Source organism: Sphaerodactylus townsendi, linkage group LG15, assembly GCF_021028975.2.
Source record: "Sphaerodactylus townsendi isolate TG3544 linkage group LG15, MPM_Stown_v2.3, whole genome shotgun sequence".
NCBI classification, from domain to species: domain Eukaryota; kingdom Metazoa; phylum Chordata; class Lepidosauria; order Squamata; family Sphaerodactylidae; genus Sphaerodactylus; species Sphaerodactylus townsendi.
Window position 1 is genome coordinate 17449935 of NC_059439.1, and position 24694 is coordinate 17474628.

General features: G+C 48.0%; 1 protein-coding gene across 2 annotated transcripts; it reads left to right on the forward strand.

Moving 5' to 3' along the window:
• Nucleotides 1–16253, forward strand: LOC125444946 (ras-related protein Rab-18-B-like). 2 transcript variants are annotated; one of them, XM_048517718.1, is made up of 7 exons: nt 1–136; nt 242–297; nt 2488–2549; nt 3338–3410; nt 5724–5856; nt 12024–12094; nt 15868–16253. In XM_048517718.1, exons 1-5 carry the CDS (start codon nt 60–62, stop codon nt 5825–5827), a joined length of 372 nt encoding a protein of 123 aa, XP_048373675.1. In that variant the 5' UTR covers nt 1–59; the 3' UTR covers nt 5828–5856; nt 12024–12094; nt 15868–16253. The 2 variants fall into 2 exon arrangements, with proteins under 2 accessions (XP_048373675.1, XP_048373676.1); XM_048517719.1 differs by having other exon boundaries at nt 5740–5856.
• Nucleotides 16254–24694: the final 8441 nt, after the last annotated feature.

Here is a 24694-nt window from a genome sequence, read left to right on the forward strand (position 1 = left end):
GGGCGGAGTCCTTGTCTTCCCTCCGCCAAAGTCTGCAGTGCCTCCGTTGAGGGTTCGGCATGGCACCAGAGGACACTCTGTCGTTGCCCACCTTGAAGCTGCTGTTTGTTGGAGACAGTGCTGTGGGGAAATCCAGGTGCCAGCCAAGAGCGGGGAGTATCCCACAGAGTGGGGAAAGGGCTGAGGGAGAGCGGCTGTTTCCAGGTGGCTCACCTCTCCTCTCTCTTGTCTCCTCCCGCAGTCTCTTGCTGAGATTCACAGAAGACCAGTTTGAACCCAACCTCGATCCAACCATTGGTGAGCACTGCTGGCTGCCTCTATCTTTTGTCCCTCATTATGGTGATGGGCCCAGGGCTTAATTTAGACCAGGGATCATCTCTTTGTTTATTGGATGGTTTGTCATTGCCTTCCCAGTCATTTACACTTTACCTTCAGCAAACGGAATACTCATGAGAGTATACTCATGACAGCCGGTGTGGTGTAGTGGGTAAGAGCAGGTAGATTCTAATCTGGAGAACTGGGTTTGATTCCCCACTCCTCCACCTCAGTAGCAGAGGCTTCTCTGGTGAACCAGATGTGTTTCTCCTGCTGGGTGACCTTGGGCTAGTCACAGTTCTTCGGAACTCTCTCAGCCCCACCTACCTCCCAAGGTGTCTGTTGTGGGGAGAGGAAGGGAAAGGAGTCTCCTTGCAGGAGAAAAAGGAGGGGTATAAATCCAAACTACTACTCCTCTTCTTCATCTCCTCCTCCTTTTCTTCTTCTTTATTTTAACAACATCAGAAAGATGGAAAGCTGAGTCAACGTTGAGCTGGCTACCTGAACCCTGAAATAAAGAGTTGGGTAATTGACATATTGCTGTACCTTGAGGCTATACAAGATGTCAATTACCATTTTAAAAAAGGCTTCCAAAAAGTTTCTTGTGTCACAGGGAAAGGGAGAAAGGGAAGAAGAAGGAGGAGGAGGAGGAGGAGGAGGAGTTTGGATTTATATCCCCCCTTTCTCTCCTGCAGGAGACTCAAAGGGGCTTACAATCTCCTTGCCCTTCCCCGCTCACAACAAACACCCTGTGAGGTAGGTGGGGCTGAGAGAGCTCCAAGAAGCTGTGACTAGCCCAAGGTCACCCAGCTGGCGTGCATGGGAGTGTACAGGCTACTCTGAATTCCCCAGATAAGCCTCCACAGCTCAGGCGGCAGAGCTGGGAATCAAACCCGGTTCCTCCAGATTAGATACACGAGCTCTTAACCTCCTACGCCACTGCTGCTCCTGGAAAGGGAGAAAGGGTAGCTCTACAAGTAAAAAGAAAGAGAAACTGCCATAGAGATTGATGCAGAGGCCTTCCCAGCAACAACAAACAAAAATATGGAAAATCATTCCCCTGTGGATGCAGCCCTAGGAGACTTACCGAGATCTCTGTGCAGCCCAGCCAATTTGTGATGGGTAAATACTTGATATCAAGATTAGGGCTGGCGACTCTGTTGTCTTGGGCCTTTCGATAGCTATGTCACAAGCAGAATTTCAGCATGATTTCAGCAAGAGCAGCATCTCCCAGTGCAAAGACAGATAAAGTGTCACCTGTTTACTTAGCCTACAGTTATCCTTGGAGAAGAGTGTTACAGGTACAGTCAAAAAGACAACTAAGTGGACTAGATCGAGTCAAGCATGAACTCTCCCTAGGGCAGTGGTGGCGAACCTTTGGCACTCCAGAGGTTATGGACTACAATTCCCATCAACCCCTGCCAGCATGGCCAATTGGCCATGCTGGCAAAACTGATAAATTATGAATCCTGCTTCCTGGAGCCAACCACCACTGCCCTACCAAATAAATACTAAATCTCAATTGATGGAACCACCCTTGAGTGGTTGATGGAAATTGAGGGGTTGATGGAAAATTGTAGTCCATAACATCTGGAGTGCCAAAGGTTCGCCACCACGGTCCTAGGGAGAGTTCATGCTTGACTCGATCTAGTTCACTTAGTTGTCTTTTTGACTGTACCTGTACTGTACCTCAGTTATTGTACTTTGATCACATTATGAGAAGCAGGGGTGTATCGCCCAGGGGGACATATGGGGTCAAATGTCCCCAGGCTGCAGCCATTTAGTCACTTGGGGGGGGCAGAATATCACCCCCACACCCCTCCTCCTCCCCCCCCCCCCGAATCCATACTGGGGGGAGGGTGCAGAAAACTCAGATTTTGCACCAGGCTACATTTTCCCCAGATACGTCTCTGATGAGAAGACAGGAGTCATTGGAAAAGACAGTAATGCTAGGAAAAGCTAAAGGCAGCAGGAAAAGTGGAAGTCCCAACATGAGATGGATTGACTCTCAAAAGGAAGCCATGACTTGACGCTGCAAGACCTAAGCAAGGCTGTTAACAATAGGATATTCTGGAGGTCATTCATTCATAGGGCCACCACAAGTTAGAAGCAACTTGACAATGCTTAACACATGCACACAGTGCCGGACACCTCTGTCTCTTCACTTGCCAGGTGTTGATTTTAAAGTAAAGCAGATGGTGGTCGGGGACCTTCCTCTGCAGTTGGCAATATGGGTAAGCAATATCTGGGGTCCCTGTAACAAACTGGGGTGCTGATAGTAAGGAATTAAATCTGTCTCCTGGGAGGAAAAATAATCAGCAACAGTGGCTAAAGGGGGTGTTGTGATAGGAAGGGGGAAATAGTGTCTTTCCTTTGTGCAAAATTCCCTGGAAAATTCCCTTCAACCAAGAAAATTCCCTTCAACCAAATTCTGCACATGTCAACTTCTCCTGTAGGGGAATGCCCCAACTTCTCCTGTGAAGAATGCCCCAACTTCTCCTGTACTGGAATGCCCCAATTTCTCCTGTGAGGAATGCCCCAACTTCTCCTGTGAGGAATGCCCCAACTTCTCCTGTACTGGAATGCCCCAACTTCTCCTGTACTGGAATGCCCCAACTTCTCCTGTACTGGAATGCCCCAACTTCTCCTGTGAGGAATGCCCCAACTTCTCCTGTGAGGAATGCCCCAACTTCTCCTGTACTGGATTGCCCCAACTTCTCCTGTGAGGAATGCCCCAACTTCTCCTGTGAGGAATGCCCCAACTTCTCCTGTGAGGAATGCCCCAACTTCTCCTGTACTGGAATGCCCCAACTTCTTCTGTACTGGAATGCCCAACTTCGCCTGTGAGGAATGCCCCAACATCTCATGTAGAGGAACGCCCCAACTTCTCCTGTAGAGGAATTCTCCAACTTCTCTTATGGAGGAATGCTCTGGTCTTTGCAAACTTTAACTGTAGTGTCCCGTTTACGACTTATATTTTTCAGCATCATTTTTATCCTGAATGCCCCCTCCCCATTTGCAGGACACAGCAGGGCAGGAGCGGTTTCGAGCGTTGACTCCCAGCTATTACCGTGGCGCTCAAGGTGTAATTTTAGGTAGGTAATTAGCATGATTTCGAAGTCAAACCCATGAAAGGAGAAGTCAATGAAATATTGTTTGTTCTCCTTCTCCCAGGGCGGCTGGTGCCGACAAAGAGTTAGAACAACAACGAAGGCCGCCGAACTCCCACACCGATAGGATGACGGCTGGTGGTTGTTCTTTTTGGCAAAGGGTTGCTGTTTCTTGAAAGGGCTGGGAACGAAAAAGCTGCGGCCCCTCTGGCTTGGCTTTGTTGGCGTTGCGACGTGACGTCGGGTTAAGCAAATTAACTTGTAGACATGCCGAGCCTTTTCCCACTCAAACTGAGCCCCTGGCTGCTTGTGAACCTTTCTTATTTTTGTTTTTTTTGCAACGTTCGTTCTTTCAAAAAGGCATGCACGCAGCTAAAAGGGCTCAGCCTGACAAGGTTAGACTTGTACTGCCAAGAGTGCTAATTACATCCAGGAGGAGCGGGTGAAATCCACAACGTCCCTATTCCATGCCGCAGTTAAAAGGGTTTTGGAAGCCCTGGCAGCGTTCTCCTCCTGAGTACAAAATATTGACATTTGAATACTTGCATCAGAAGGGATGGAAAGAAAACCTCAGAGCAGTAATCCCTAGTGGGGTACTCCTGGGTTTCATGGTACTCGTGGATGTGTTTCCGGGCTCCCGCTTGCTTCTTCCCCAAAGCAAAGAGCCGTTCTTCTACCTCACTGGAGCAGAAGATGCTTCAGCAGAGCCTGGGAGGCTTCAGCCTAATGCGTGCAGGGAGCGTGCGTTCAGAAAAAGTTGTCTCTGTCGTTGCAGAGTGCCAGCATTTTGTGATGAGCCCCAGACTCCATGGAAGCCACTTAGAAGAAGAAGAAGAGGAGGAGTTTGGATTTATATCCCCCCTTTCTCTCCTGCAGGAGACTCAAAGGGGCTTACAATCTCCTTGCCCTTCCCCCCTCACAACAAACACCCTGTGAGGTAGGTGGGGCTGAGAGAGCTCCGAGAAGCTGAGACTAGCCCAAGGTCACCCAGCTGGTGTGTGGGAGTGTACAGGCTAATCTGAATTCCCCAGATAAGCCTCCACAGCTCAGGCGGCAGAGCTGGGAATCAAACCCGGTTCCTCCAGATTAGATACACGAGCTCTTAACCTCCTACGCCACTGCTGCTCCCGGCTGCTCTCATTTCCTGCGGTAGCCATTTTGCAATGGTTGTCTCCCTATCCTCTCTCAGAACTCCAAAATTTTACAGGCTTAACAAGGTTGGCCACGCTACCTGATGGAGTGACATGCCAAGGACTTGGAGCTGCTTCTGAAGTAGAGTTGTCAGTGCTGTGCCAGCAACACCTGGGAAATTGGGGGGGGGGGAGAGAGAGCATGGGGAGAAGTGTCACTGACGTAGCAGTGTCACTTCCAGTTGAAATATTGGATGCGATGTCACCATGTAAGCAATGCTCTAGGAATTTCCCCAGTCTCTATGTTAAAAACCATAGGAATCAGAATTCCTAGAGTGTTGAGGACACAGGGACCAGAGGGGACATTGCCATGTTTACCCCATCATCCTTCTCCTGGTTGCTCGAAAACAGACCAGGAACAGGTGGGGGCAGGAGGCTGCTTGCTGCAGGTGCAAGTGTAAGGTGACCAGATGGTCACCTTTGTGAACCAGGACGGGCGGGCGGCCACGCGCGCACACACATACGCATGCAGCCGCAGGAGCGCACTGCCTTCTGGGGCGCTCCCGTCTCCCGGGACACTTGAAAAAACCTGTGGGATGCGGGACAAATTGTTTAAAGGCGGGACTGTCCCGCCAAAAGCGGGACGTCTGGTCAGCCTATGCAAGTGGCAATCAGCTCTCCCAAGGGCTAGCAGGAAGACGCTAGTCCCTAAGAAGCTATGGGAACGCTTCCAGCACAGCAACATGGAGTCACATGAGATAGCCAGCATGGTGTATTGGTTGAGAGCAGGTGGATTCTAATCTGGAGAACCAAGCTTGATTCCTTACTCCTCCACATGAGTGGCAGAGGCTTATCTGGTGAACCAGATGTGTTTCCGCACTCCTACACTCCTGCTGGGTGAACTTGGGACTAGTCACAGTTCTCTCAGAATTCTCTCAGCCCTACCGACCTTACAAGGTGTCTGTTCTGGGGAGAGGAAGGGAAAGGAGTTTGTAAGCCCCTTTGAGACACACAGGAGAAAAGGGGGGGTGTATAAATCCGAACAACTCCTTCTCTTCTTCCTCCTTAAAACTCCCTTCTCCCTTCAAGTCCTACTGAAATGCTTCTGGGTGGTTAAAAAAAAGAGAATTGCCAATGTGTTTGCCTGTTATCGCTTTCTCCTGACCAGTTTATGATGTCACCAGAAGGGAGACTTTTGGAGGCCTGGAGAGCTGGCTACGGGAGGAGATGGGAGACGTTATGCCCACACCAAAAAAAGAAAGAATGTTGTAGAAGATAGCTGAGTGGGCAACAAAATGCGACTAAAGGGAGTTGGAGTTGGGGGACGGGTTGCAGCCCACTCTGAAGAGATCCGGGGCGAGGAGGCTAGCCAAAGGGGCAAAGGACAGTGGGATTCATCCTCCTGTCACTGACTCACACCGTACGGATGCCCAGGGTCAGGGGAAGCTTCTCCGCCTTGCAGAAGTGTACCAGAGGCAAATGGCGCCCGGAGACAAATTGTCTCCAGGACACCCCCCCAGGCTCTGCCCCCCACCACCCTAGCTCCACCCGATGCCCCCAGGCTCCACCCCCACTGCCCTCAACCCTGCCCATGTCACCATGGACATGGGCAAGGTCTAGGGTGCCCACCTCCCCCCCCAGACTCCCCCTGCTGGCTGGGTTCTCAGCCGGCAGCCTGCAGTCTCTTCTGAAGAGAGGGGGGAGTCCAGGGTGGGGTTGAGGGTGCTCGTCGTTTTTTGCGTGCCTCGGATGGGGTCGAGGCATGCGAAAACAATGAGACAGCTGGACTTCCTGGTCACGTGGTGGCCCGATTTTGCGCCCCCCCATGTGACCAGAAGAGTGGCGCCCGGGGACAAGGGGTACCCCTTGTCCCTAGGCAGATATGCCACTGCCACCTTGCGTAGCAGGCAAGAATTGTGGGTTCTCCTCAATTTCCGTGTGCAAAAGTGGCCCATTTGTGGGAACCTGAGAAGAACCCACCACTCATGACTTGAGGCCAGTCACATGTAACCCCTAAACATTAAATAATACATGTACATAACTACACACCACAATTATGTTATATTGTCCCCTGTTAAACACTAATGCATCGTTTAGCCATAGTACAGGCTACACCAAAGCAAAAAGTGTAAAAACAGTCAAAAAAACCGCAGACATACAAAAGTATAAAAATAGCATAAATGTGGAATAATTGTAGAAATGCCAAGGCCAGAGCCTAAAAGCTCTGGACCTTTTAGTGTAATCTTACAAAATGAGTAAAAAGAAAAATGGGGGAGTTAATATAAAAATTATAAAAAATATGCTTGTTGCAAGATCACAGTTGAAATATATTCATAGTTAAAAATACATTTTGTAGTTGCTCTCAAAAAATCAGTGTCTAAGTGCTACTGAAACCACTGCGTTTGCTATTTTGCAAAAACCAGCAGATACTTGCTCATGAGTAAAAGAGCAACAGCGAGCACTGACCTAAAAGTTTAAAGTGTGTAAATATAGTTCGCCCAGCTGGTTAAGCTTTTTGCTAATGATGCTTGCTAGACAAAAAATATACGTAGCCCCATACATAACCAAGTCAAATAATGCTAAATGTATTCTTTTAAAAATATATCTTAAAATGTACTAATTTGCAACAAGTCAAAATTGTAAGCCTGAATAAACAGCCGGCCAAAATTGGCCAAAAGTAGTCAAGAAAGTCTGTTCAAAAATGTCTTAAAATAAGCTGTATTGCAATACAAACTTCAAAAAGTTAGTACCACGGTATCACTCTCTCCATGTCTGCAGACATGTCAATAAACCTAGCTTGCTATTAGCCATCCTTGTGTGGAGTTTTTAATAAGTAAAAACTTCCATAACAACTACCTAGCTAAAATGGGGTGAGTATAAAACGGAGGGGTGAAGAATAACAAAAAAAAAACCCCACTGACGCAGTGTGTCCACAGACTTCTCTCTGTGATACACCTCTGAAGACGCCAGCCGCAAATGCAGGCGAAACGTTAGGAACAAGATCCACCAGACCACGGCCACACAGCCCGGAAAGCCCACCACAACCAGTTGAATCTGGCCGTGAAAGCCTTCGACAATACCTGGGCCCCGTTGTAGAGAAAGGCAGGCTGTCAATGAAGAAACTAAATATTACCCACTCTGACCCGTCACTTCTCTCCAGGGAGTGCAGCAGAGGTATTACACATCACCTGATCTTTAAAAAAAAGATAGCTATGGATTGTACCTGAGAACATCTGCTCACAACAGAGGGGCATGCGCTGCCACTGAAGCATGACCCCCACCTCATAGCACAGCCTTCGTAGCATGTCCAGGGGCCTCACAGCATGTACAGGAAGGAAACCAGCTATGGAGCACTGAGAGGAAAAGGAGCGAAGGCGCAGAAAATGGGTTAAAAGGAGGCAAGGGAATTAACACCGTAACACAAAAGCAAAAAAAAAAAAGCTTTTAAACAGCATGACACGGTGCAGCACCCCGGCAACCTGGTGAAATTGGCTGCTGAGCGTGGTTTGCAGTGGGTGCCCCTGGTTTAGATGCCGTTGGTCCCTGATGCACAGGCTACCTTCTGCCTGCGGGCTAGCTCCAAAGCAGGCTGCGTGAATAAGACCTCGCTGTGCCCGCCCTGTGAAATGTAGACACTCAAGGCCATGAATTCAAAGGCTGGGCTGTCTTCCCGCTCCCTCCCTACAGGAGTCCTGACGGGGCCTGTTTGGAAATTCCTGTTACCTGCCTCATACCCGGTGCCAGAAGCAACAGCTGCCTCGGTTTGTCAAGTTCTTAGGCGGTAGCTCCTTACCAGCCTCCTTATCTGTCTTTTATGGGCAATCTATGGCCCCTTCCGCACATGCCAAATAAGGCACTTTCAATCCACCTTCTCAATGGTTTGCAAGTGGATTTTGCTATTCTGCACAGTAACATCCAGCTGCAAAGTGCGTTGAAAGTGGATTGAAAGTGGATTATTCGGCATGTGTGGAAGGGGACTATATGTCTCTGAAGCCTGCAGCTTCCAGTTCATGATCCCTTGTTTCTGATGCTGGATGGGTTTGGGATTTTTAACATATTGTTGTTGTTGTTGCTGCTGTTGTTGTTGCTGTTGCTGTTGCTGTTGCTGTTGCTGTTGCTGTTGTTGTTGTTGTTGTTGTTGTTGTTGTTGTTGTTGTTGTAGATTATTGGCATATTGCTAGATCCATGATTTTCCATCCCAAGGGAGAAAGGAATCTACAGGGGCAAGCAGAAGGCTTGACCCTAAAGACCATCTTTCAGCGAGCTTTTAGTTTCCTTTGCCTTATTCTGCATGGGGCCATTCTTTTTCATGAAGGAGGAGGAGGAGGAGGAGTTTGGATTTATATCCCCCCTTTCTCTCTAGGAGACTCAAAGGAGCTTACAATCTCCTTGCCCTTCCCCCCTCACAACAAACACCCTGTGAGGTAGGTGGGGCTGAGAGAGCTCCGAGAAGCTGTGACTAGCCCAAGGTCACCCAGCTGGCACGCGTGGGAGTGCACAGGCTAATCTGAATTCCCCAAATAAGCCTCCATAGCTCAGGCAGCAGAGCTGGGAATCAAACCCGGTTCCTCCGGATTAGATACATCAGCTCTTAACCTCCTACGCCACACAGTACAGTGGTTGGGTCTGGGCTGTCAGAGGTAAGTTGCAGGTTCTACTCAATTCTTTCTGACTGGGGCCCAAATAGAAAAGGGAAAATGGTGGTAGAGAGGGGTGCTAAAGCCTTTTTTTCTATTTGCGCCCCAGTCTGAAATGGTCATGGGGAAATGGTCTGAAGGGGAGGCTATTTGTCCCACTAAGGAATCCCCCCCACATCCAGATTGTTCCAGATTGGAGAGATAAAGTGGAATTTGGAAGTCCCTTCTCCACATGAATACCATCCCAATCCAAATTGGGTACCCCCTTGCTTGGGAACTGAAGACTAGGGTTGCCAACTAGAGGAAGAGAGAGGGGGCTGAGACAAGCACAGAGAAAATGATGTTACATCACTTCCAGCAAATACCCGTAAGCAGTGGTGTAGCTACCATGGGACTAGGGGTGCACGTCGCACTGGGCGCGTGGATGGGGGGGGGGACAGCAAAAATGTATTTTTTGTATTTTCAGTGTTTTTATTTTGTCGGCCAGCAGGGAGCGCAGTTTTTAAGATAGCAGCACCAAAATTTCAAGATATCATCCAGCAACACTCCTGATGATACCAGCCAAGTTTGGTGAAGCTTGGTTCAGGGGGTCCAAAGTTATGGACTCCCAAAGAAGGTGCCCCATCTCCCATTGTTTCCAATGGGAGCTAATAGTAGATGGGGCAACCCTTCCTGAACCAAATCTGGGAGGTATCATCAGGAGAGTATCTTACTGATACCAGCCAGGGTTGGTGAAGTTTGGTTTGGGAGGTCCAAAGTTATGGACCCCCAAACGGGGTGCCCCCATCTCCCATTGTTTCCAATGGGAGCTAATAGTAGATGGGGCTACCCTTTTGAGGGTCCATAACTTTGGACTCCCTGAACCAAACTTCACCAAACCTGGGAGGTATCATCAGGAGAGTCTTCTAAAGATACAGTGACATGTTGATGCTGCTAGCCTAAAAACTGTGCCCCCTGCAGGCCAAAAACTAAAAAACACTAAAAAACACAAACGAACAGGGGGGGCAGCAAAACTCTGATTTTGCACCAGGCTCCATTTCCCTTAGCTATGCCTCTGCCCATAAGTAACATCACACTGGTGTGACATCAGTACAATGGTCTATGCTACCCAGATTCTAGAGCAGGGGTGTCCCAACTCTGGCCTTCCTGATGTTCATGGACTATGATTCCCATCAGCCCCTGCCAACATTGCACCAATGTCATGCTGGGGATGTGATGTCACTTCCAGGTCTCGGGCAGAATTTACGTCATACCCTTGGCTCAATGTCGTTTGTTTTTTTAAATCCCCCACTAGCCAGAGGCAACAGACAGGGACGGTCTACTGTGGTGGGGACCCCAGATGTAACCTGTGTAATCCATGATATGTGAATCGGCATTTTGTTAGGAGAATAAGTCGAACACCAGGATATACAAGAGGAGGCAGCAGAGTTTTGCCTCACCAAATTGTTATGCAGGCTGAGGAAAGCCAGATGCCAGGATGAAACCACCTGGGATAATTCATTACTTTCTGACCAGCGGTCAAATTCCTTCCTGACCCCACACAAGGCGAACCAGCAAGACCCTCAATTTGAGGAGGTTTAAAATACCGCATTGCCCTCCGCACCTGCCAATTTCCAGTGGCTTCAGTGCAGAAAGTCAAAGATACATGTGATGTGCCCAGAATAGATTCGAGTAGGCAGGAAGGAGAGAGGGAAAGTCAGAAGGTTTTTCTGTTCCTCCTTCCCTCGGTGATCCCTGTGGGAGATTCACACCAATAAGATCCCGAGGTTCTCGTTTCAGTTGCCTCAAGAGCGCAGTCCCTGGGGTACGCATGTGAGGAATTCCAGGCTGTTTGCTGGTGATTCACAGAGTACCGTCTTTATCTTTAAAATGGCAAACCTGGCTCTGCCTAGAGATGATAACCTGCTGCCGTTTATCCAGGGATGTAAAAGGCCGCTCGTGCAATCTGGGTTTTTGGTTACCAAGTCTCTTCAACTTCCACCAGGGTTAATTAATTAATTCCAACAGGAGCAGCAGTGGCGTAGTGGTGAAGAGCAGGTGTACTCTAGTCTGGAGGATCAGGGTTTGATTCCCCGCTGTGCTGCCTGAGCTGTGGAGGCTTATCTGGGGAATTCAGATTGGCTTGTGCACTCCCACACACGCCAGCTGGGTGACCTTGGGCTAGTCACAGTTCTTCTGAGCTCTCTCAGCCCCACAGGGTGTTTGTTGTGAGGGGGGAAGGGAAAGGAGTTTGCAAGCCCTTTGAGTCAGAGAGAAAGGGGGCATATAAATCCAAACTCCTCCTCCTCCTCCTCCTCCTCCTCCTCCTCCTCCTCTTTAAAAGCCTTCCATGTTCTGTCACTAGAGCCATAGAAGGACAGAGGTTCTACAAGACCGTTATTGTCAAGCTTCCCTTGAAGCCGGTGAAGGAATCTCTTCTCACCTTTTTGGTACCCTTCAAGATCTGACTGTCCTAGGCAACAGCTAGGTTTACCTAGCAGTTGGGCTGGCCTCGCACTCATGCAGTAGCATCCATTATTCCAAACCAAATAACTGGGGGGTGTTTCTAACAGATTCGGAAAAAGCTTTGCCATCTTCCTGGTGTTCATTTGTGCAGCTATTTTGGGCAGCAAGTTGCCAGTTTTTCTTGTTTTGGGCACAGACAGCAAAGCCTAAAAAACAGAGACTTGCCCAAAGCCATGCCACGAGTTTGTGGCAGACGTCACAGATCCCTGTTCCAATGAACACCGTGTGTACTGGACTGTGGTGGCCCCTTGCAGAAAGCAGCCCCGGGCTATTTCTTGAGGATTTTGGCAAACGTGACCAGTTTTAACAGCGTTCTCTCCTTATCTCTAGCCTGACCGCGAGGTGGACAGAAAGGAGGGCTTGCAATTTGCTCAGAAACACTCCATGCTTTTCATAGGTAAGTGAAGGAAACCTGGAACTGAGGCTCCTTCCGCACATGCAGAACAATGCACTTTCACTCCACTTTCAACGCACTTTGCAGCTGGATTTTGCTGCGCGGAATAGCAAAATCCACTTGCAAACAATTGTGAAAGTGGATTGAATGTGCATTCTTCTGCACGTGCGGAAGGGACCTGAGTCTGTTGCTTTGCCAGGGCTGTGATACTGGAATGGGATAGTTTGGGAAGCTGTCTTTTTACAGTCAGTCGCCCAGTGCAATTTACAGCAGCCTTATGTGCGAAAAGCCAGTGTAGCGGTTAGAGCATAGGTGTCAAACTCACGGCCCTCCAGGTTATGGACTACAGTTTCCATCATCCCCTGCCAGCATGATGCTGGCAGGGGATGATGGGAACTGCAGTCCATAACATCTGGAGGACCACGAGTTTGACACCTGTGGGTTAGAATGTCGGGCTAGGATTTGAGACACTCAGGTTTGAATCACTACTCTGTGGTTGGGAGATGTGAGCCGACCACCTCCTCTCCACCTAACCAACCTCGCCGGGTTATTGCTGTAAGGATAAACTGGAGAAGGGGGTGGGGGAAAATGACATTGGAAAGAAGTCGCTTTATTGATTGATTGATTGATTTGATTTGATTTGATTTGATTTGATTTGATTTGATTTGATTTGATTTGATTTGATTTGATTTGATTTGATTTGATTTTAAACCGCCCATCCCCAAAGGGCTCTGGGCGGCGTACAGCAGGCCTGCAGAGCCTTCCGGGGATTGGGCGGTATGGGCGGTATATCAAATTAAATAAATAAATAAATAAAAAACAACAACAATACATAGTAACATTAAACACAGCAGGCTAAAAACAACAATTTGCACATAAAACTAAGGTAATTTAAAACAATTTACAAATCTAAAACCATAAAACACAGCAGCAGCAATAATATATGTGGCGCCCGATCCCAAGGCCGGGAGGGGACAGTACTGATTAGATAGTATCAGGCGTACCAATAATGGCACGCAACACAAGGGCATCCTAGAGGGGGAATCCATGGCTGGCCTCACCAAAAGCCCGGTGGAACAGAACTGTTTTACAGGCCCTGTGGAATTCCCCAAGATCCCGCAGGGCCCGCACCTCTGATGGAAGTGTGTTCCACCAGGCAGGGGCCAGGGCCGTAAAAGCCCTGGCCCGGGTAGAGGCCAGCTACATCATGGAGGAGCCAGGGGCCACCAGTAAATTTGCCTCTGCCCACTGCAGAGGCCTACCCAGGACATATGGGGTGAGACGGTCACGAAGGTATGAGGGACCCTCTAGCAGGGTGTAAATATCAAACACAACCAAAGCAACAGTAAATTGTTTTCTCACCTCCTTATCTCCTTTACTTAATAATTATGTACTAGGCTGCCCTTAAAAGCAGGGATGTTGGCTCTGGGGAAATTATTTTTCAAAACCGGCAAAATCGGTGGTGCAGGAAGCAAATCTTCTCCCATGTACACAGGAGCACAAACATATACACCTCTCTGCTCCTCCACGTGTGCCGCCCCGGGGGTGGGGGTGATTGGCATTTGGACATCAACCGGGGCAGACGGTGCCTCCCAATATTTGGGTGCTGTGTGGTTTCCGGGCTGTATGGCCGTGTTCTAGCAGCATTCTCTCCTGACGTTTTGCCTGCATCTGTGGCTGGCATCTTCAGAGGATCTGTGGCTGGCATCTTCATCAGATCCTCTGAAGATGCCAGCCTGAATACAATAGCAGGCTTTCTTAAGGCTAACCATTATCGAGCTCCTGTATAAATGATCGCCGTGAAAGCCTCCAACAATACCTCCCAATATTTCTGGCCCGCTTGAAAATAAGGCACATCTCTTCTATGCTCACTTTTTAATGCGCGTTTCTAAGTGCAAGTTTGTTAGTGGCTCATGTTTGCGCAAATGTGCCCCCATGTGGTGAAGGAGAATGTCTGTGGTGGATTTTTTAAAAAAGAGCTGTTGACAAAACATTTCTTTGCACAAAGCCTTTTTGAAGCTTGATGGAAAATAAACAAATTCTTCCATCCCCCAAAGGTTCTGTTTTTCAGGCTTTTCCTGGAAATATTTCTACATGCAGCGATCTATTTCAGAATGACATAGTAAAGCCACAAAGTATAAAACAGCCATGTTAATCTATAGTTCTAAGCTTGTACATCTGAGCCTTCATGTTAGCAATTGGACCTTTGGGGCATGCTATTTGGCCTCTCAAGGAGTCCCACAAATAAACTTGTGGGCTTCCCCAACAGGGCAAATGGCACCTCCCTCCAGACCGTTTTCTTTAAAAAAAATAGTAGGGGGCTTAGGCTGAAGCCCAGTCTCCAAATATACACAAAGGTCGATTTCCCACTGACCAAATAGCGCACGCTACTCACGGGGAAAAACCAGGTTTCACGCAAAATTACCCACTGCGTTCTGTGTGAAGCCGGCTTTGCCACTGCTTCTCCCCCATAGTGGTGCCTTTTCCGGACCTGGTTGAAAGTAGACCTTTTGAATGACACTGGGATCAATCCAGATCCGAGGGGAGCAGCAGGGAAGATCGGTGGGTTGAATTTCCCGTCGTTGTGAGTGATGTGGAGCCTCCCATCCAATCAGGGTGCAGTGGACCACACGCAATGCGCGCGCAGCCCTTTATTCATTTCACGTAGCTGAAATCCACGTGGGTACGTGGCGACGTGGGGCTGGTTTGGAATGGTTTTCTGTGTGAAAGGCAACACGCTACACCTTGTATCCACGTGGATACGAGGAGACAAAGCAGCACGGAAACGGGGCATTGCTTTAAACGCCTGTTTCCCTGTTTCTGCGTGCAGTACTTCTGCACATGCTTGCACGGACATGGATCCGAAGTGTAAAAGATTGGAAAAAATGTCCCGCCTTAGCACAATGAAGCAGCCAATAAGGAAAGCCCCTGAGCAGATTGTGCGGCAGATTCGCGAACAATGGGGAATTCTGCCTGGCTCCTGCGTCACCCAGAGCAAGGGTCGTTTGGGGGCCACAGGCTGCAGTGGGGACCATGAAACTGCACTGAAAAGGTCCCGAATCAAACCAAACCGGTTTGTATCTGCTTTCATTTTTCCAGTGGGAAATCGACCAAACATCACCCAGATCAAATACTGTGTTTCCAGTCCTCTGCTCACTGTGCCCTCTCTTGGCCACCCATGTTTCCAGTCCTCCACTCAATTCCCGCATCTCCCTTCCAACATAGTGCACACTTATTTGGGACGCAGAGGTAGGGCAGCCCATCGGGAGACTCCCTTCCCCTCCTCAGTTGCTAACAGATGACTTGGTGGCCAGTCAGAGGTAGGATCCAACAGGTTCTCACAGGTTCCCGAGAGTAGGTTGGCTTTCAACTATTGTGTGCCAAGAGGTTACCACTGGTGATTTCACGCGATTTTGCCTTAGCTACCTCCTCCCACCTCAGCAGAAGCGCACGCAGAACTTTGAAGCAGTTCAGCAGGAGGTGCAATCGGGCGGTGTGGCAGCCTGGCGCCAAGGCAGGTATCTGTCACCACTGGGGACTGGAAGAGTGGCTGCATCCCAGCAGCCCCCCGCCCCACTGCTCTGCCCTGTCGTGGCCTCCCGCCCCAGCCCTCCCATTGCCCTACACCACAGTTTGAATCCCACCACCATGCGAACCTGTTACTAAAAATTTTGGATCCCACCACTGTGGCCAGTGCAGGGTCATCCAGAGTGACCATCCCTTGCTTCAAATGCTGTGCCAGATGATGAAGGGGCTTGTCGCTTGTTTGTGCCTAGAGGCCAGCGCCAAAATGAAGGAGGGTGTCCAGGATGCCTTTGAAGAAACGATCGTGAGGATTCTCCAGACTCCAGAACTTTGGGATGTAAGAAGAGAAGGAGTCGAGTTGGAGGAAGACGAAACGCTTCAAAGGATACCTGGCTGTGGTCCATATTGCTCTCTGGCTTAACATCTACCATCTTCAAGCTAAATAACTCAGGTCCGGCATGCTTCATGGCCAACCTCATTGTCTGTGTTCTGTTTCAGTGCCCTACTAAGAGAACGCCCACGCGGCTTTCATATCTATGTCTCAGGTATACATCGTGAGGGCGCCACTTACACCTATAATTATCAATATTACAGTTAGTCTTTCGCTGCTTTTATAGATTTTAATTAAATTATGATGATTTTATGACTGTATTTTATTATATATTGTACACCTAATCGCCCGGAGCCCTCCGGGGATAGGGCGGTATAAAAGTCTAAAGTCTAAATAAAAAAATAAAATAAATAAATTCATGAAAATATAGGTAGAATACACAGGTAAAGGTAACAAAGATGTAGGTAACGTCTAAATAAGCACTAACATATTAAACACGTCACCCACTAGGCAGCCAATTTAGGTTTAGTATTTCTTATATATTAAGGAACAATGCTCATCACATATAATTCATTCACTGCTGGATCATCATATGAATTATTTTTCTCTTTTTCTATTCAATAATCTAAACATAAACAGTCCCTTCAAAGGTGTTTCCACATTCATTCAAATTCCAGGTTCTTGCAGTTGATCACAAAAGTTCATTCATAAATATTGCGGTCTTCAATTCATTGCTGGCAGGAACGCATTGCACGAAATTGCGCTCTTCGGTGCCTTCACCAGTGCCAATTTGACATTTACTTGCATGTGAGGTGTTTAGATTATTGAATAGAAAAAGAGAAAAATAATTCATGTGGTGATACAACAGCGAATGATGACATTCTGTTGATATGAGATAGATATATATTTGTTTGTTTGTTTGTTTGTTTGTTTGTTTGTTTGTTCCACTTTTATACCGCCCTCCCCCAAGGGGCTCAAGGCGGTTTACAACATAATACATACAAGTGGATAAATAGAATAAAATGCTAAAATTTATACTAGTTAAAATGCAGCACTCCAAGTTCATAGATATTTAAAACAGATGGCGTTCAGCCTTTCACTCCTCTGACTCTGAGAGGGGAACAGCGGATCTCAGTTGTTATTGGCACCTATCAGCAGCCGCCCTCCCCAAAAGCCCAGCAGAATAACTCGGTCTTACAGGTCTCATGCGTGATTCAGGCTCTGAGGTCCCAAGAGGGCCCGGATACAGCTGACTTGAAGAGTATTCCATTCAGGGGTAAAAGCCAAGGGCCTTAAAAGCCCTGGCCCTGGTGGAGGCCAGCCGCATCATAGAGGGGGCGGGGACCTCCAGTAAATTGGCCTCCGCCGAACGCAGAGACCGACGTGGGACATATGGGGCCACATATATGATTACAATTGTATGTGATGAGCGTTGTTCCTTAATATATAAGAAATACCAAACCTAAATTGGCTGCCTAGTGGGTGACGGGTTTAATGTGTTCGTGCAGAATGCACAGGTAGCCAATTGGTTGAATGTCCACCACGGACTGGCTCAGATCCTGAGTGTAGCCATTCAACTTTCGAAGGATGTGGAATAGTTTCAATGAATCTTTCTGAACTGGAAATTTTAGGTAAACATAATGAACTTGGTTTAGAGAACTTGGGGAACAGTCCTTCACACCTCACACTTAACCAACCAAAGAATAAGCCCCCAGGATAAGAGTACACGCCTTGTCGAAAACCACTGTAGATTCCAGTCTGTTTGCGCCTGAGTGGGGCAAGAGGTTTGGTTTCCCTGACTTCTAAAAGAACAGGGCAGTTAATTTTTTACCCCAGCAAGGTTACCTCAGTAGAACTGTGGCGCAAAACCTGATAGCAGGCTTAACAGAAAAACAAATGGTGTACAGTATGGCTACCAATCTTGATCCTCTTTGATCTGAGATTGCAAATGCCTTAACAGACCAGGTGATCGGGAGCAACAGCTGCAGAAGGCCATTGCTTTCACATCCTGCATGTGAGCTCCCAAAGGCACCTGGTGGGCCACTGCGAGTAGCAGAGAGCTGGACTAGATGGACTCTGGTCTGATCCAGCTGGCTTGTTCTTATGTTCTTATGCCGGAGATGGGCCTAAATTTTGGGCTCCATGAACATTTTTTATTCAAAAGCCAATCTGAGAGAGGATTTTTTTTTTTCAATTTTTCAATTGCTCATTCTGTATTTTTGTTTTGGGTGATGCTTCCACTCATAATTTCATGACAGCGCGAACAGCTGTCATTTTCAAACTTCCCCCAGCATCAAAACATGCCCAGGTTTCTATATTCGGAAAGCAAAAGTTAGATTGAGGACTGCTTTCAAAATGTATCCAGGCCAACAAGAATGCAGAATTCAGCAGGAAACTTTTATCTTGTAGTTAGTGGGGCTGTTCATTACTTATTTATTTAGCAAATGTATAGGCTGCCTCCTCAGACACCTGCTCGCGATAGCTTACAAATCAATAAATGCAGCATGATTTATTTTTCATAGAAATGAATAAACCATTGCAAAACCAAGCTAGGACATGAAACATTTAGCAGCCTCAAAGAATTTTTGTTTCGAGTTGAAACTCTACTCTGATGGAGAAGGAGGACTGATAGGGTGACTAAGAGAAGCACCTAGCCAATCAGCGAGAGCCAGCGTGGTGTAGTGGGTAAGAGCAGGTGGATTCTAATCTGGAGAACCAGGTTTGATTCCCCCACTCCTCCACCTGAGCGGCGGAGGCTTACCTGGTGAGCCAGATGTGTTTCCCCATTCCTACATTCCAGCTGGGTGACCTTGGGCTAGTCACAGTTCTCTCTGGACTCTGTCAGTCCCACCTACCTCACAAGGTGTCTGTCATGCGGAGAGGAAGGTAAATGAGCTTGTAAGCCACCTTGAGTTTTCTTACAGGAGAGAAAGGTGGGGTATAAATCCAAACTCTTCTCTTCTCCTTCTTCTTCGATTCAGTTGGCTTCTGTTGGTTCACATTTCCCCACAGTTGTGAATTTAACAGTCAGGCAGTCCAATCCATGGAGGGGAAGGGTCCAGTTTCACAGCGGCTGGGGATGGCGCTGCAGCAGCTGAGCCGTGCTGCTTCCAAAAGGGGTTTCAGGTGGCACGGAAAGCAAGACAGTTGGCAAAAATCCCCAACTGTCCTGCAAGCCCTCTATTCAGTCCAGCGGGCTGTGTCACACTTTTAGTTGGCATCGAACTAAACCAAAGGGGCGTTCTAGGCTGAAAGGCCACAGGGAGTTGATTAAAGTTGGCTCCACCTCTGGAAACGCCCCCAGACTTCCCCCACCTGCACGAGCATGGACGCCTGCACTGGAGAAGCACCAGCGTAGTGGCAGCCTCCACATTTGGGTGCCACAGAGCTGTGCACACCCACAGCTAGCATTAGTGCCCCTCCCACCAGAGTATTTTCCTCTTGCACTGGCACCAGCACACTTTCACTCCATTCTCACAATTCCCCCCCCCCCCCCTATGGTCCTGGTAGATTGCACACCTAGACAAGCGGCTGATCTCTTCCCCCCATTCCACAATACATGGACAATTATTCTGTCCTCCTAAATTGGCCTGGTCAAACTTGGTACGTGGCGCAGACATCAGAACTTCAAGAGTCTTAGGTTTCATTCTGAGTGAAGAAACAAGGGTCTGGTCCTTATGTCTGCAGAAACGAACTTAGAGCTATGAGTGCGGTGTGGTGGTTAAGAGCAGGTGGACTCTAATCTGGAGAGCCGGGTTTGATTCCCCACTCCTCTACGTGAGCAGCAGACGCTTATCTGGTGGTTGAGATTTGTTTCCGCACTCCTGCGTTCCTGCTGGGTGGCCTTGGGCCAGTCACAGTTCATTCAGAAATCTCTCGGCCCCTCCTACCTCAAAAGGTGTCTGTTGTGGGGAGAGGCAGGGAAAGGAGTTTGTAAGCTGCCTGGAGCCTCCCCACAGGAGAGAAGGGTCCAAACTGCAACTTCTCCTCCTCCTCCTCAGTGGCGTAGGAGGTTAAGAGCTCGTGTATCTAATCTGGAGGAACCGGGTTTGATTCCCAGCTCTCCCGCCTGAGCTGTGGAGGCTTATCTGGGGAATTCAGATTAGCCTGTACACTCCCACACACGCCAGCTGGGTGACCTTGGGCTAGTCACAGCTTCTCGGAGCTCTCTCAGCCCCACCTACCTCACAGGCTGTTTGTTGTGAGGGGGGAAGGGCAAGGAGATTGTAAGGCCCTTTGAGTCTCTTGCAGGAGACAAAGGGGGCATATAAATCCAAACTCTTCTTCTTCTTCCTCCTCCTCCTCCTCCTCCAGTGGTCAGTGGGGCTTCAATGCCATGCACAGCTCTTTGCCCCTTACTTGTGGCCAGAATACATTATGAAAATATATCAGATATATACAGATTAATCCAATTTGCATACACTTAACCTTTTTTTATTCTTCTAGCGAAAAGGATAAACAGGCCTGCACACTCAGCAGTGCATTCTAAGTTGCTGATCGGAAAAATTCCGACATGTTGTCAGTTCATGTTGGTTGTACAAGGGCAATGAATTTGTAGCACCTGCCTATGGTGGTATCCTGGGCTGCGAGCATCTGGACATGACCAAACAAATAACCATTTCATATAGATGACATTTGCAGAACTGTTCTGAGCAATGGGTGATTATCAGTGCCATCCTGTGCAGATTTCCACCCTTCAAAGTCCATTGACGACAACAGTTTTACAAGGACGTAACTCTGTTTTGGATCAAATAGGAAGTCAGAAAGCTACAAGCCCAATCAATATATGTGAAGGTCGCTTATCCACAATTGCCAGCGAATGAAAAGAAGTTCACTCTCCATATGCTCAGGGACGCCACGTTCAATTTCCAATGCTGAGTCTTGGCACCAAAACCAGGCTCCGAGCCTTGATCCTAACAGATATTCCTCTATTTTCAAAGACGAAATCCTCAGAGGAATTTCTATCGTTTCCAGACAACAAGCAGCTTGAAGCTTTGCAGATGTTTGCAAACATGTTAATGGGACAGAGGATAAAGAGAGGGACGCAAAATTATTCTCCCCAACTAAACACGTGTTTATCTACTGAAACATAAGCTGCTGAGCGGCGTCAGAAGGACGCAACGCTTCCCTTGCACAACGTAGGAAGGGAACATGCTGTGGTGCCCACTAGATCATACAGTCTTGAAAGGTTGACTTCATTTTATTCAAATGGCACGAGTCCCAGGGTGGGCTGCTTCTTCAGCTGACCTGTCAACACAATCTGCTATTGATACACAACAACCTATTATTGATGCCTAGCATTCAAAGGACGTCTGTGCACAGATGGGCAAACATTTCAACAGTCAATTAGTCTTTGTCAAAACAATGGCCCATTTGTCAAAACAATGGCCCAAAACAACACAAATAAAGCATTGTCACAAAATGAAACGTTTTGGGGCGGAACGCCGCACAGTTTCCCCAAAAAACGTTTGGAAGATGTTTTATTTTTTCCCGAAAACATGTTCTTTTGAAAATATTAAACTAGTGACTTTTTTCCTGTAGCCGCTTTGAAAATGTTTCCTGATCTCTGTCATCTAGAGATCAATGGTAATAAATTGTCAGCCCTACTCTGTACCCTTTTCAAGATAAAAATGGGCTGTTTACAAGAGCGCCAGGGATGCCACACGCTGAGGGGGCTCGACAGCGGCAGCATTGGGGCGGCTGCGCTGTGGCCGCCCCTGTCGTGGGGAGTGACGGGGGACCCCGTGCTACTTGAGGAGTCAAAGGCGTTCCTCCCATTGGGCAAAGTGGGCAGTTGCTCTGGGCGCAGCCCTGTGGGGGGCGCAGGTTTGTTCGTGGGATTGTTTGTATTTTCAGTGTTTTTCTATTTTTGGCCTGCAGAGGGCGCAGTTTTTACGCTAGAAGCACCAAAATTTCAGGGATGTTTTAGGAGACTCTCCTGATGCTATCTCCCAGATTTGGTAAGGTTTGGTTCAGGGAGTCCAAAGTTATGGACTCCCAAAGGGGGTGCCCCCATTCCATTGTTTCCAATGGGAGCTAACAGGAGATGAGGCTACACCTTTGAGGGTCGATAACTTTGGACCCCCTGAACCAAACTTCACCAAACCTGGGAGGTATCATCAGGAGAATTTTACTGATACTCACCCAGGAAATTTTGTGAAGTTTGTTCAGGGGGTCCAAAGCTTTCATGGACTCCCCTAAAGTGCTGGGTGCCCCATCATCCATTATGTTTCAGGAAATGGGAGCTAACAGAAGATGGGGCTACACCTTGAGGGTCCAAAGTAACTTGTCCTGGACTCCCTAAACTCAAATCCTCACTCTCAGGCAAACCTGGGTGGTATCATTAGGGGAGTCTCCTAAAGATACCCTGAAAGTTTGGTGCTGCTAGCTTAACAATTGCACCCCTGCCAGCAGGCACCTCCCAAATTTCCCAGATTTTCCTTTTAAATCCCCCCGCCTTTGACATGGATTTAAAGGGAGAATCTGAGGTCCCCAGTTTAAACATTGCAAATGATGCTGTTTCAGGGTGGGGGAGAATCAATCCCCAAAATAGCATCACTTCCAATGTTGTTTAAACTGGGAACCCCAGATTCTCCCTTTAAGGTGAATTTAAAAGGAGAATCCGGGCTCCCTAGTTTAAACACTACTGAAAATGATGCTGTTTGGGGGTGGATTCCAGCATCACTTGTTTAAACCAGGGAGATTCTCCTTTGAAACATTGAAAGTGATGCTGTTTCCCCCAGTTGGGGGTACTGGGTACAACACCATAAAATGTTTTCATAGCAGTAATAAAACATGTTGAAAGCATTTTGAAAATGTTTTCAAAAAATTATTTCTGCTGTGTGGCATGGCTTATTGCTGTGCTCAGATTTGTGAGTTGGGGCATGTTCTATAATGTGATGGTGACACTTTGAAACAACCTGGTGTAAAAAATCATTGCTTGGTCACAGTGGGGGAGGGTGGCTGCCCATGGGGGGTGCCAAACTCCAGTTTGCCTAGATACGCCTCTGGGCGTAGCTACAAGGGGGGGGGGAAGGTGTGCGTTGCATTGGGCACGCGCCTGGGGGGCGGGGCATCAAACTCAGGTTTTGCCCAGGGCTCCAGTTTGCCCAGTTATGCCACTGTTGAGGAGAGTAGCGCGTGGCTTAAGGTAAGTGGGGAAAGGCCCAATGACACTAGATTTGAGAATTCAATCCAACATTTCCTGGACCGACCTGGATCCTAGTGCCTTGGGGGCAGAACTAGGTAAGTGCCAGGACCCAAACGGACCATTCTAGAACAAAGCCATTCCAGGAAATGTCGGATTGAATTCTCAAATCTGGTGTCATCTTTATCCTGGAAAGGATATAAGTCAGGAGGTTTTGTTTTCTTTTTTAAATCCCTTATAATTGGCTCATTGTATGCAAAGGCTGAGAGTTGGTGTCACAACCCTTTCTTACAACATCTCAGAATTGATGATGTCACAACCGGAGCATCCATGGCAACCCCTGGAGTGAGGTGACAAATAAGGGGAGGAGCAACTCAGAAGCTGAACCTCACATTTTGCCCTTTTTTAACCCTGCCATCGGATGTCCACGCCACGATGAGCAGTCTGGAAAACTTCCCCTCTCCTGGGGTCGCTGCCGATTCGAGGCAAAGGCCCGCTCCCGAAAAGAAGGCGACAAACTTGGTTCAACCCAAGAAATTATACAGAATGGACCTGGGTAGGTTTATAGCAATCTTAAACTCATGTAGTACTAGAATCATAAGACTTAGGATAAACCCCATGGATATTTTATCTTATCTCCACCTCAAAAGGTAAGTCTTCAGACTGGGAAATCCTGACGTTTATTGGTGGACCACAAGAGCCAGCGTGGTGTAGTGGTGAAGAGCAGGTGGATTCTAATCTGGAGAACCGGGTTTGATTCCCCACTCCTCCACCTGAGTGGTGGAGGTTTATCTGATAAACCAGATGTGTTTCCACATTCCTACATTCCTGCTGGGTGACCTTGGGCTAGTCCAGTGGTGGCAAACCTATGGCACGGGTGCCAGAGGTGGCACTCAGAGCCCTCTCTGTGGGCACGCGTGCACAGAGTTCATCATGTGAGAGGGGGGTGGAAAATCACCCCCCCACACACACACACACACATCTAGGCTGGCCTGGGCACGATCCTTTACCTGGGAGTAAGCTCGGTTGCTGGCAATGGGGCTTGCTTCTGAGTAAACCCTCCTAGGATTGTGATTCACCCATTTGAAGTGTTGCACGGTTGCTTCACCAAGCTTACTCCTGAGTAACACATGCCTTGGAGCCAACTGTTTTTTTCTAAACTCAAACCTCAGTATTCAGGTTAAATTGCCATGTTGGCACTTTGTGATAAATAAGTGGGTTTTGGGTTGCAATTTGGGCACTCGGTCTCGAAAAGGTTCGCCATCACTGGGCTAGTCTTCTTCGATATATCCTGGCTGTTTTCTACTCACAACTGAGACATGCCAGGGAAAGGAGCCTTCTGGCTGCTTCACCCCTTCCTGAGCAAATAACTAAGCCTGCCACATCCATGGATTCTTCACCCCCTCAAATTCCCCGACGGATCAGCATTTGACGTCACTGCAAAAAACATGCAGTCACAAAAGTAACTAGATTTTTTTTTCTTTCCTTTCCTTTTCTTTTATGGCAACAAAAGTATTAAACAAACCGGCCTTTGAAATGCCTCCTATACGCAGAAGAAAATGTTACTTGCAAAATGGAAACACAACACTCCATCGTCAAT

Coding starts and splice junctions, on each gene's coding strand:
- LOC125444946 (XM_048517718.1), top strand. CDS start 60: ATGGCACCAGAGGACACTCTGTCGTTGCCCACCTTGAAGCTGCTGTTT. Junction 137..241: donor AGTGCTGTGGGGAAATCCAG/GTGCCAGCCAAG, acceptor CTCCTCCCGCAG/TCTCTTGCTGAGATTCACAG. Junction 2,550..3,337: donor CTCTGCAGTTGGCAATATGG/GTAAGCAATATC, acceptor CCCCATTTGCAG/GACACAGCAGGGCAGGAGCG.